The sequence below is a fragment of the Podarcis vaucheri genome (assembly GCF_965113315.1).
Source record: "Podarcis vaucheri genome assembly, chromosome: 18".
Taxonomy (NCBI): Eukaryota; Metazoa; Chordata; class Lepidosauria; order Squamata; family Lacertidae; genus Podarcis; species Podarcis vaucheri.
Window position 1 is genome coordinate 10,408,370 of NC_138756.1, and position 12,930 is coordinate 10,421,299.

Consider the following 12,930-nt stretch of genomic DNA (forward strand, 5'->3'; position numbering starts at 1 on the left):
TCTCTCCAGGCGCAAGCAAGATTCTAGTCCTTATTGATCTCAGCTTAAAAATGGGAATTGTGGATTGTGAAGAGGTCATCCCCTAATACAGTGGTACCTCGGGTTACATACGCTTTAGGTTACAGACTCCACTAACGCTCCTTCAGATATACTGGTCCGAGGCCATTTAGGGCTTTAAAGGTCAGCACCAACACTTTGAATTGTGCTTGGAAACGTACTGGGAGCCAGTGTAGGTCTTTCAAGACCGGTGTTATATGGTCTCAGCGGCCGCTCCCAGTCACCAGTCTGGCTGCCGTGTTCTTCAAAGGTAGCCCCACGTAGAGCGCATTGCAGTAGTCCAAGCGGGAGATAACCAGAGCATGCACCACTCTGGCCAGACAGTCTGTGGGCAGGGAGGGTCTCATCCTGCGTACCAGATGGAGCTGGGAGACAGCTGCCCTGGACACGGATTTGACCTGTGCCTCCATGGACAGCTGTGAGTCCAAAATGACTCCCAGGCTGCGCACCTGGTCCTTCAGGGGCACAGTTACCCCATTCAGGACCTGGGAGTCCCCCACACCCGCCCGCCCCCTGTCCCCCAAAAACAGTACTTCTGTCTTGTCAGGATTCAACCTCAATCTGTCATCCGTCCATCCATCCTCCAACCGCCTCCAGACACTCACACAGGACCTTCACCGCCTTCACTGGTTCTGATTTGAAAGAGAGGTAGAGCTGGGTATCATCTGCATACTGATGGACACCCAACCCAAACCCCCTGATGATCTCTCCCAGCGGCTGCATGTAGATGTTGAAAAGCATGGGGGAGAGGATGGAACCCTGAGGCACCCCACAAGTGAGAGCCCAGGGGTCTGAACACTCATCCTGGCAGATTTGGTTTAAGAAAACTATTATTTCAAATATTTTTCCTTTCCCCCCAGCTCTGCGGGAAACTCTCCAGCCTGGAAGAGGACGGGAACCTTGAGATTCCAACCCACCCTGAAGATGGGAGTCAGCAGGGCAACAAAGTAAGTTGGTTTTACAGTGGTGCCTTGGCTCTCAAATGCATAGCTGTCAACTTACAGATTTGAAAAGAAGGGACCAGCAGCCTCGAGAATAAGGGACCAGCAGCCAAAATAAGGGATTTTCTGGGCACAGGTATGTTCAACTTCTGAGCCCCTCCGAGCCAAAGGCAGAAAGCCCAGCCAGCAGCCAAACGAAGACTCAAGCGGTGGTTCCCACAGCGCAGCAACCCGGCAAAGGGGACGCAGCAAGGGAAACCACCGTCACCTCTCCGCTGGGAAGCGCTGAGCAAAGGCGAGTCCCCAGGCAACGCGGCCGATTTGATTGGCACAAGGCATGCAAGCTCCACCCCCCAGTCGTTCTCAGACTCCTTATTGGCTGAGCAACGCAGCCAAGCAACACGGTTGGAGCCTCCCTCCTCCCTGGCCGGCAGGGAGGGAGGGAGAGGAGCTGCTTCCTTTGAAACCCGGGAAATTGAAGGGACATCATCAGTAAGGGGCAGCAGCAGGACACGGCGCTGGGATAAGGGACTTTCCCGCCAAATAAGGGACAGTTGACAGCTATGCTCAAACGCCTTGGTTCTCCAACAACTTGGAACCCAAACACTGCAAACCCAGAAGCTCTATTACAGCTTCATCGTTTATTTTTGTTTCCTTATCTCTGTACTGTGTTCTAACATACTTACATCCTTTTCTTTATATAATATATTTCCTCCATTTTTTCCCTTTTCCATTTTGTGAAAATTTAATCTGCGCACATCCATGTACAGAGGTACCTTGGCTCTCAAACTTAATCCATCCCGGAAGTCCGTTCTGAAACTGAGGTGCGCTTTCCCATAGAAAGTCATGCAAAATGGATTAATCCGTTCCAGACTTTTAAAAACAAAACAGCAATTGAACATGAATTTTACTCTCTAACGAGACCGTTGATCCATAAAACGAAAGCAATAACCAATGGACTGTACTATAAAATAAATAAGACAGTATTGTAGATGATGAAAATTAACATTATTATTTTTTCTTACTTGCTCTGATGATAGTCATTGTTTGGATGGGGGGGCTTTTATCCATTTCCACAGTCACACCATCAATCAATCAATCAGCTGAATTGGCTTCCACACAAAAACGAACGAACCGAAAAAGCCTCAAAAACGCAAAATAAAGAGCAAAACCCAAAGCGCCAAATACAGTGGTAACTTGGTTCTCGAACTTAATCCGTTCCGGAAGTCCGTTTGACTTTGAAATGTTCAAAAACCAGAACATTTATTTCTGGGTTTTCGGTGTTTGAGAACCAAGGCATTTGAGAACGAAGGTACCCCAGTATTACTTTGGGAACCATATTTGCACCGATAATTTTTAAAACAATCCCATTTGTTTCTTTAAAAAAAATAATATTGTTTTTTCAAAAAAAATTAAAACAAACATATAAACAAGCAAACAAAAATCTCAACAGTATTTAAACCAAACTTTGTATCATTGTTAAGTGACTTCCTCGTATCCCCCCGGTTGAATTTCAGTGTATAACATTTTAACGCATTTCTAAAACCTAAATTAACCACTTAACATCTTTCTTTCTTTCCAGTTCAGCATTAAACATATTAATTCATCATAATTCATATTATAATTCATATCATAAATAATTATAATTCATATCATAAATAATTATAATTATAATTCATATCATAAATAATTATAATTATAATTCATATCATAAATAATAAATCATATTAATTACATAGCAAAATCCTAAGCCTATCTGGTATTTGCAAGCTTTTCCCATTTTATTTAACTAAATAGTCTTTAAACATTTTTTTCGATTCATTCTCCATCGTCCCCCAATACTCTTTTACCCTTTTACAGCTTTGACATGAGCACCCCCTAGTGGCTACCTTTGATAACTGCACCTGATTCTCCCTTTCCGCCTTTTTGCAGGTGGAGGCGGTATTCTGGCTCCTTTCCATGCTGGCCACCCGGGACAAGGAGGACATGTCTCGAACCCTGCTGGCGATGTCCAGCTCCCAGGAAAGCTGCCTGGCCATGCGGAAGTCCGGCTGTCTGCCCCTATTGGTCCAGATTCTCCATGACACAGACCGGGAACCGGGAGCCCCTGAGAGCCCCGGAGCCGCCGGGAAGGACTGTCGAATGCGGGCCAATGCCGCCCTGCACAACATCGTCTTCTCGCAGCCCGACGAAGGGCAAGCGAAGAAGGAGATGCGAGTCTTGCACGTTTTGGAGCAGATTCGCTCCTACTCGGAGACCTGCTGGGATTGGCTAAAGGCGCATGGCAAAGAGGGAGCAAAGACCCCCGATAGGGGAGCAGGTAAAACTAGCAGGGTCTTGCAAATCCCCTTCTCGCTCTCTAGGTAAAGGTCATTTTTACTAAGTCCAGCCAAGGGACGCGGGTGGCGCTGTGGGTTAAACCACAGAGCCTAGGACTTGCCGATTGGAAGGTCAGCAGTTCGAATCCCCGCAATGACGGGGTGAGCTCCCGTTGCTCGGTCCCTGCTCCTGCCCACCTAGCAATTCGAAAGCACACCAGTGCAAGTAGATAAATAGGTACCTCTCTAGCGGGAAGGTAAACGGCGTTTCCGCCCTGCTCTGGTTTGCCAGAAGCGGCTTAGTCCTGCTGGCCACATGACCCAGAAGCTGTACACCGGCTCCCTTGGCCAATAAAGTGAGATGAGTGCCGCAACCCCAGAGTCAGCCACGACTGGACCTAACGGTCAGTGGTCCCTTTACCCTTTACCTTCAGCTTAGGGGGAGAGCGTCTGCTTGGTGCACAAGAAGGTTCGGGAGAGCATCTTCTGCCCCAAACCCTGGACGGCCTCTGCCAGTCAGCGCTGAGCGACATGGCCTGACTCTGCTCCATAAGCAATCCCTAGGTCCCTTCGACTGGGTCTCAAGGCAGAGTCCACCACTGAGAGAGGTTAATTTTTGCAGAGTTGCCCTTCTGAGCTCAACTATCTATAAATACATCTCATATACGCTTTTCTTTTAAAATCACTTTTCTTGATTTTCCAATAAAAACAACCAATCAACGTATCCACAATTAAAAACAATAAACTAAATTTCTTAAACACGAGCAAATTACAGTCCGAATTGTTAATTATTAATTTTTCCGGGCTCCCCATAGTCTGGACCTCTGAAGAATATCTCCAATATCATCATCTTGCCTCTTCTCGTTGTTTTCATATTTTCCGCATTTCTCAACGCTTTGTCATATACGTTTTTCTTGGCAGGGCCCGTCCCTATCGAGCCGCAAATCTGCCAAGCCACATGTGCTATCATGAAACTCTCCTTCGACGAAGACTATCGCCGGGCGATGAACGAGTTAGGTAAGTGGAAATTAAGTTTCTATCGTTCTCCTTCCCTCCCACAAAATATGACGCCGTAGAAACCCTTGTCTGTGACTGTTGTTGTTGTTTAGTCGTGTCCGCCTCTTCATGACCCCCTGGGCCAGAGCACGCCAGGCACTCCTGTCTTCCACTGCCTCCCGCAGTTGGGTCAAACTCATGCTGGTAGCTTCCAGAACACTGTCCCACCATCTCGTCCTCTGTCGTCCCCTTCTCCTTGCGCCCTCCATCTTTCCCAGCATCAGGGTCTTTTCCAGGGAGTCTTCTCTTCTCCTGAGGTGGCCAAAGTCTTGGAGCCTCAGCTTCAGGATCTGTCCTTCCAGTGAGCACTCAGGGCTGATTTCCTTCAGAATGGAGAGGTTGGATCTTCTTGCAGTCCATGGGACTCTCAAGAGTCTCCTCCAGCACCAGAATTCAAAAGCAACCATTCTTCAGCGATCAGCCTTCTTGATGGTCCAGCTCTCACTTCCATACATCACTACTGGGAAAACCAGAGCTTGAACTATACGGACCTTTGTTGGCAAGGTGATGTCTCTGCTTTTTAAGATGCTGTCTAGGTTTGTCATTGCTTTTCCCCCAAGGAGCAGGCGTCTTTTAATTTCCTGACTGCTGTCACCATCTGCACTGATCATGGAGCCCAAGAAAGTAAAATCTCTCACTGCCTCCATTTCTTCCCCTTCTATTTGCCAGGAGGTGATCGGCCCAGTGGCCATGATCTTCGTTTTTTTGATGTTGAGCTTCAGACCATATTTTGCGCTCTCCTCTTTCACCCTCATTAAAAGATTCTTTAATTCCTCCTCACTTTCTGCCATCAAGGTTGTGTCATCTGCATATCTGAGGTTGTGTCTGTGACATAATTCTTTTCTGCATAAAATAAATAAAATGTGGCCGATATCTTCCCCCGTCCTGCTTGTCTCTCGCTCTCTGTCCCCTCTCCCTGCTTTTCTCCGATTCCTGCCTTGCCGGGGGTTTAGCTAGATGCCCTTTGGGGTTCCCTTCTTCTACAATTCCACAGATCTGTTCTTCTTCCTTTAAAAAAAAATTATTTATGCTTTTCAGGTTTAGACCTTTCGCTAATTTTACAATCATTCTACCATTTCCAACCTTGACTTCCTTCCCCCTCTTTCCGCGCTGTTCCTTAAATTCATTTTTAATATCTTCTGCATATCCAAATTAACTTAATTTGCTCGTTTAATCATCTAAATACATACCCTTATAAAACTACGGGTCATTACAATAACCCTGCCAATCTTCTGATCTGCTTACAATTTATCTGTAAATATTCAACAGAACATTTCCATTCTTTTATTTTTTAAAAAAGTTTGTCTTGATTTCTTATTCCTCCGGTAAGTTTTGCGCATTTCCACGTAGTCCGAAGCTACGTAGTTCCTTTGCTGGGACTTCCTTCTGCTTTCCATTTGGGGCAAGTAGCATTCTTGCACGTTCGCAACCTGCGGTGGCGCGGGTTGCGATTCGGTGCTTCTGCGCATGCGCAAAGTGCGATTTAGCGCATCTGCACATGCGCGACTCCCGAAACCTGGAAGTAACCCGTTCTGGTACTTCCAGGTTTCACCGGTCCGTAACCTGAAAAAACGCAACCTGAAGCATCTGTAACCCGAGGTATGACTGTATATTACTGAAATATACTCAGAGTCGAGAGTGGATTTCATGCTCTTTATTCAGCTCATAGTGGTGAGGAGGAATGGAAGCTCCCCCACAATATCTGCTTTATATGCATTATTTACACAATGGGCTGCATGTGATTGGGTAATTCTGGGATTCCCCTGTAGGCCAATCAGGTTGTGGATTCACTTCCACCTTGAGCTGGATTGGGTGGCTCCTGCAGACCAATCAGACTGCTGCATTGTTCTAGGACCAATCAGGCTGCTGCATTCTGAATCCTATTCTTCTAGCACCAATCGGGCTGCTGCATTCTGGGTCTTATTGTTCTAGGACCAATCAGACTACTGCATTCTGAATCCTATTGTTCTAGGACCAATCAGGCTGCTGCATTCTGGATCCTATTGTTCTAGGACCAATCAGGCTGCTGCATTCTGAATCCTATTGTTCTAGGACCAATCAGGCTGCTGCATTCTGGGTCCTCTTGTTCTAGGACCAATCAGACTACTGCATTCTGGGTCCTATTGTTCTAGGACCAATCAGACTACTGCATTCTGAATCCTATTGTTCTAGGACCAATCAGGCTGCTGCATTCTGAATCCTATTGTTCTAGGACCAATCAGGCTGCTGCATTCTGAATCCTATTGTTCTAGGACCAATCAGGCTGCTGCATTCTGAATCCTATTGTTCTAGGACTAATCAGACTACTGCATTATGAATCCTATTGTTCTAGGACCAATCAGGCTGCTGCATTCTGAATCCTATTGTTCTAGGACCAATCAGGCTGCTGCATTCTGAATCCTATTGTTCTAGGACCAATCAGGCTGCTGCATTCTGGATCCTATTGTTCTAGGACCAATCAGGCTGCTGCATTCTGAATCCTATTGTTATAGGACCAATCAGGCTGCTGCATTCTGGGTCCTCTTGTTCTAGGACCAATCAGACTACTGCATTCTGGGTCCTATTGTTCTAGGACCAATCAGACTACTGCATTCTGAATCCTATTGTTCTAGGACCAATCAGGCTGCTGCATTCTGAATCCTATTGTTCTAGGACCAATCAGGCTGCTGCATTTTGGATCCTATTCAACTCAGTACATAACAATTACAAAATGGAAAACAAATAAAAATGACATTAAGAGAGAGAGAAAGAGATGCTCTTTAATACGTCTGGGGTCAAACACAGAAGCCTCCATTTTCTTCTTCCTAGGCGGACTTCAAGCCGTTGCCGAACTGTTGCAGGTAGACTACGAAATGCACCAAATGACCAGTGATCCCCTCAATCTGGCCCTGCGGCGTTACACCGGGATGGCTCTGACGAATCTCACGTTTGGGGACGTTGTCAACAAGGTACTAGGAATGGACTTCGGCAGATAAGATAGCTGAGGGTTCTCCGTTTGCAGAGATTTCGGCATCGCTCGGCCCACGGAATCCCAAAGCGCGGAAACTTCTGAGGCTCGAAAGAACTCAAAGAAAGTACCGCATTTTTCGCTCTATAAGACGCACCAGACCACAAGGCGCACCTAGTTTTTGGAGGAGGAAAACAAGAAAAAAAAATATTATGAATCCCAGAAGCCAGAACAGCAAGAGGGATCGCTGCGCAGTGAAAGCAGCAATCCCTCTTGCTGTTCTGGCTTCTGGGATAGCTGCGCAGCCTGCATTCGCTCCACAAGACGCACACACACATTTCCCCTTACTTTTTAGGAGGGGAAAAAGTGAGTCTTCCAGAGCAAAAAATACGGTAAGATGCGGGGAAAAGTCCAGACGCCTGCGATCGGTTCAGGGGAAAGGCTGAGTGCGAGCGGAGAATCTGTAGGGGTTGCGTGGCACAGCACCAGAAATGTAGGTCCTATCGGACTTTGAAAAGCTGCCATCATCATAATGTATTCTTTATATCCCCCGCCCATCTGCCTGGACCTCCCCAGGCACTCTGGGCGGCTCCCAAAAGAATATTAAAAACACAATAAAACGTCAAACATGAAAAGCTTCCCTAAACAGGGCTGCCTTCAGATGTCTTCTAAAAGTCAGATAGTTGTTGATTTCCTTGACGTCTGACGGGCGTTCCACAGGGAGGGTGCCACCACCGAGAAGGCCCTCTGTCTGGTTCCCTGTAACCTCACTTCTCGCAGGGAGGGAACCGCCAGAAGGCCCTCGGAGCTGGACCTCAGTGTCTGGGCTGGACGATGGGGGTGGAGACGCTCCTTCATGGATACTGGGCCATTTAGGGCTTTAAAGGTCAACACCAACACCTTGAATTGTGCTCGGAAACATCCTGGGAGCCAACGTAGATCTTTCAGGACCGGTGTTATGTGGTCTCCACTCCCAGTCCGCAGTCTAGCTGCCACATTCTGGATTAGTTGTGTTTTCCGGGTCACCTTCAAAGGTAGCCCCATGTAGAGTGCATGGCTGTTGTCCAAGCGGGAGATAACCAGAGCATGCACCACTCTGGCGAGACAATGCAAAGGCAGGCAGGGTCTCATCCTGCGTACCAGATGGAGCTGGTAAACAGCTGCCCTGGACACAGAATGGACCTGTGCCTCCATGAACAGCTGTGAGTCCAGAATGACTGAGAGTCCCATATGGTCTCGGCGGCTGCTCCCAGTCCCCAGTCTAGCTGCCGCATTGTGGATTAGTTGTAGTTTCCGGGTCACCTTCAAAGGTAGCCCCACGTAGAGCGCATGGCAGTAGTCCAAGTGGGAGATAACCAGAGCATGCACCACTCTGGAGAGACAGTCTGTGGGCACGGAGGGTCTCATCCTGCATACCAGATTAACTGTCACTGTTTTGAATTTATGATTTTCTGCAGTCGGTCCAGCAAACCACTGAACGTTGCTTTCTTATATGTGGGGTAGGGGAGCACTGGGGATGAGTTTGTGGACGCAAAGTGGAGCACCCCAAAAAATGCTGGGGAGACACTTTGCACTTTGGAGGCAAAATGCAGAAATGAGGAGCATTTGAAGGCAAAGGGGCGAGCTGGTTTTGAAGGGGGACCACAGCAGTTTCTCAGATGATGACCCTTCTCCCCACCTCTCTTTCCTCGTTTCTCATTTCCCCCCACCCAGGCGACGTTGTGCTCCCGCCAGAGATGTATGCAGGCCATTGTGGCGCAGTTGGCGTCTGAAAGCGAAGAGCTCCACCAGGTAAGGATAGCTCAAAGGCGGGGGGTGTGTGAACTGCGTCTGCCCACAGCAAGCTTCCCGAGCCGACTTCCACACAGTTCTGTGCAGACTTCCACAGCAGACTTCCACACGCTTCCACAAAAGACTTCCACACGTCCTCAGACTTCGGAAGAAGACTTCCACACTTCTGTAGACTTCCACATACTTCCACACACTTTGGCAGAAGACTTCCACATACTTCCACACACTTTGGCAGAAGACTTCCACATACTTCCACACACTTTGGCAGAAGACTTCCACACTTCCTCAGACTTCGGAAGAAGACTTCCACACTTCCGCAGCAGACTTCCACACACTTCCTCACCAACCTGCATTGGGCCGATGTGCAGGGTTGTCACAATGAGGAATGAGTGTATCCATCCATTTCACTTCCTCTCCATTTTTGTCCCCTCCCCCCTCTACTCACCTTCAGTTAAGTTCTCCACATTCCCACATTGGTTTATAAAAATGACAAAAAAATTGGGGGGGGCAGACATCTGTGGACATTTGTAGACACTTTAGCATGTATTTTCCCCGATTTATATTATTTATTTATCGCACAAGATTTCTATGTCGACCAGATGCAAAGGCAAAACGACGACACAAAGAATAAAGCGGTAAAATTATCAGCAAAAAAACCCAACTGAAAACCACCACTGAAAACCTTTTTTTAAATAAAAAAAATGGTAAACTAAAAACCAGATTAAAACACATTCTATATAACTGGATAGGCTTCTCCGAACGGAGATGTTTTTAGCAGGCGCCGAAAAGAGCACAGGGAAGCTGGTGTCCGTTGGCATGGAGTTCCATAGTTTAGTTATGGATCAGCAAATCCCTCTGAGTTTAGCCAAGTCACACATGCACACACAGCAGCCTTCTAAAGCCGCTGGCTACCGTCATTTGAACTCTGTGCCCTTCCGAGATCAGTAATCAGCTTCCCTCCGGATCCTCTTCTTCTTCCTCCTCTCAGGTAGTCTCCAGCATCCTCCGCAACCTCTCTTGGCGGGCCGACATGAATAGCAAGAAGGTGTTGAGGGAAGTCGGCAGTGTCACGGGTCTGATGCAGTGTGCCCTGCGGGCCAACAAGGTGAGCCGGGAAGCAGCTAATAATAATTATTATTTATACCCCGCCCATCCGACAGGATAACTAAAAACACAGTAAAAGATCAAACATTAAAAGCTTCCCCAAACAGGACTGCCTTCAGATGTCTTCTAAAAGTCAGATAGTTGTTTATTTCCTTGACATCTGAAGGGAGGGTGCCACCACCGAGAAGGCCCTCTGCCTGGTTCCCTGTAACCTCGCTTCTTGCAGGCAGGGAACCGGCAGAAGGCCTCGGAGATGGACGCTGGTGTCCGGGGTGGAGACGCTCCTTCAGGGATACTAGGCCGTTTAGGGCTTTCAAGGTCAGCACCAACCCTTTGAATTGTGCTCAGAAACGTCCTGGGAGCCAATGTAGGTCTTTCAGGACCGGTGTTATGTGGTGTCAGCGGTCCATTGCTTGCCAATGGTGGAAGCTCGTTGGGGCAAATGTGGCAATGGCCTTCCACTCTCTCGGACAACCTGCAGCCAATCGGAAGCCGCGCTTTGGTTTCCGAACGTTTTGGAAGACGAACGGACTTCGAGAACAGATTCTGTCCGACGTCCGAGGTTACCACTCCAAAGGTCTCAGGGCGATTCACAACTCCCAGGATCCTCTGGGAGAGAAGCCCACAGTTGATTTAAAGCGGTCTCATAGTGTTCCAAGGGACACGGGTGGCGCTGTGGGTTAAACCACAGAGCCTGGGACTTGCCGATCAGAAGGTCGGCGGTTCGAATCCCCACAATGACGGGGTGAGCTCCCGTTGCTCGGTCCCTGTTCCTGCCAACCTAGCAGTTTGAAAACACCTCAAAGTGCAAGCAGATAAATAGGTACCACTCCGACAGGAAGGTAAACGGCGTTTCCGTGCGCTGCTCTGGTTCGCCAGAAGCGGCTTAGTCCTGCTGGCCACATGACCCGGAAGCTGAATGCCGGCTCCCTCGGCCAGTAAAGCGAGATGAGCGCTGCAACCCCAGAGTCGGTCACGACTGGACCTAATGGTCAGGGGTCCCTTTACCTTTACCATAGTACTCCAAACGCCTGGGGCAAACACATAACAGGACGGATTCGAAACCTGTGGGACCAGAGATTCTTAGGAGACTGGAGTAAACATTTGAACTATCTAAAAAACAATTGTAATAAACAGATTACGCTAGCAGGACTGCAAGAAGTCCTGTAAGGAGGATTATGTGAAATATTGCAAGGAAGATTAGGAAGAGAATTATTAGTTAATGATAATTAGAAGTACAGTGGTACCTCTGGTTGCGAAAAGGATCCGTTCCGGAGCCCCGTTCTCAACATGAGCAGAACGCAACCCGCGTCAGCGCTGGTCGCGATTCGTCGCTTCTGTGCATGCGCGTGACGTCATTTGAGCGTCTGCGCATGCGGTGAAACCCGGAAGTAACCCGTTCCGTTACTTCCGGGTCACCGCGGGACGTATCCTGAAAGAACATAACCTGAACTGAACGTAACAAGAGGTATGACTGTAATAGAGAAATTAAGAAATGTGGAATAAGTGATAAAGAATGGAAAATCTTCAGCGGTTGTTGACGGAAGTCCAAAGTATTGTATAAGATAAGAATTTATGTTAAATGATTGTTGGAAATGATAGGTTTAAAAAATCAATAAAAATGTGTAAAATAAAAAAAGAATTAAAAGGCACAAATAATAATAATACAGTGGTACCTCGGGTTAAGTACTTAATTCGTTCCGGAGGTCCGTACTTAACCTGAAACTGTTCTTAACCTGAAGCACCACTGTAGCTAATGGGGCCTCCTGCTGTTGCCGCACGATTTCTGTTCTCATCCTTAAGTTCTTAACCTGAAGCCCTATTTCTGCGTTAGCGGAGTCTGTAACCTGAGGCGTATGTAACCTGAAGCGTATGTAACCCGAGGTACCGCTGTAATAAGAACGCCAGGGACGAACACAGCCTCATTGCCTCTGTCTCTCTGCTGTTCTGTGCTAGGAATCGACCCTAAAAAGCATTCTCAGTGCCCTGTGGAATCTTTCGGCTCACAGTACGGAGAACAAAGCCGCCATCTGTCTGGTGGATGGGGCCCTGGGATTCCTGGTCAGCACCCTCACCTATAAATGCCAAAGCAACTCACTGGCCATCATTGAGAGCGGAGGAGGGATCCTGAGGAATGTCTCCAGCCTCGTCGCCACCAAGGAAGATTACAGGTCAGTGACTCTCTCCCTCTGTTTCTCGGCCGCCACTGGGCGCATCTCCCTCCCTCCGTTCAACTTCCGAAACGTTCGAAAACCAAGGCGCAGCTTCTGATTGGCGCCGGCACCACGGAAACAATAGCCGACAGCTGCATCGGACGTTCGGCTTCTGAAAATGTTCAAAAACCAGAACACTCACTTCCAGGTTTGGGACGCAAGGCGTTTGAGTACAGTGGTACCTTGCCGAAAACCCGGAAGTAAGTGTTCCAGGTTTTGGACAGTTTTCGTAAGCCGAACGTCCGATGCAACTGTCGGCTATTGTTTCCGGGGCACCTGCACCAATCAGAAGATGTGCTTCTGTGCAGCTAAGAAAAAAGTTTGATTTTAATTTTTATCGTCTACAATGCTCTTGTTTATTTTATAGTGCAGTACATTGTACAGCAGGTGGCGCTGTGGGTTAAACCACAGAACCTAGGAATTGCCGATCAGAAGGTCAGCGGTTTGAATCCCCGCAATGCGGTGAGCTCGTGTTGCTCAGTCCCTGCTCCTGCCCACCTAGC

At 47.9% G+C, this 12,930-nt stretch overlaps 2 protein-coding genes across 4 annotated transcripts in view; one reads left to right on the forward strand and one right to left on the reverse strand.

The window, feature by feature from the left end:
- GAMT (guanidinoacetate N-methyltransferase) overlaps nucleotides 1–12,930 on the reverse strand; it is a 194,053-nt gene that overhangs the window by 110,207 nt on the left and 70,916 nt on the right. The gene's annotated exons all lie outside the window — the stretch shown is intronic.
- The window catches only part of APC2 (APC regulator of WNT signaling pathway 2), a 49,197-nt gene that overhangs the window by 28,929 nt on the left and 7,338 nt on the right, over nucleotides 1–12,930 (forward strand). Inside the window, exons 8-14 of the mRNA XM_082206197.1 lie at nucleotides 918–1,004; nucleotides 2,931–3,318; nucleotides 4,238–4,333; nucleotides 7,181–7,320; nucleotides 9,033–9,110; nucleotides 10,099–10,215; nucleotides 12,171–12,385. Coding sequence (XP_082062323.1) covers nucleotides 918–1,004; nucleotides 2,931–3,318; nucleotides 4,238–4,333; nucleotides 7,181–7,320; nucleotides 9,033–9,110; nucleotides 10,099–10,215; nucleotides 12,171–12,385 — 1,121 coding nt within the window. The remainder of the gene's footprint in view (nucleotides 1–917; nucleotides 1,005–2,930; nucleotides 3,319–4,237; nucleotides 4,334–7,180; nucleotides 7,321–9,032; nucleotides 9,111–10,098; nucleotides 10,216–12,170; nucleotides 12,386–12,930) is intronic.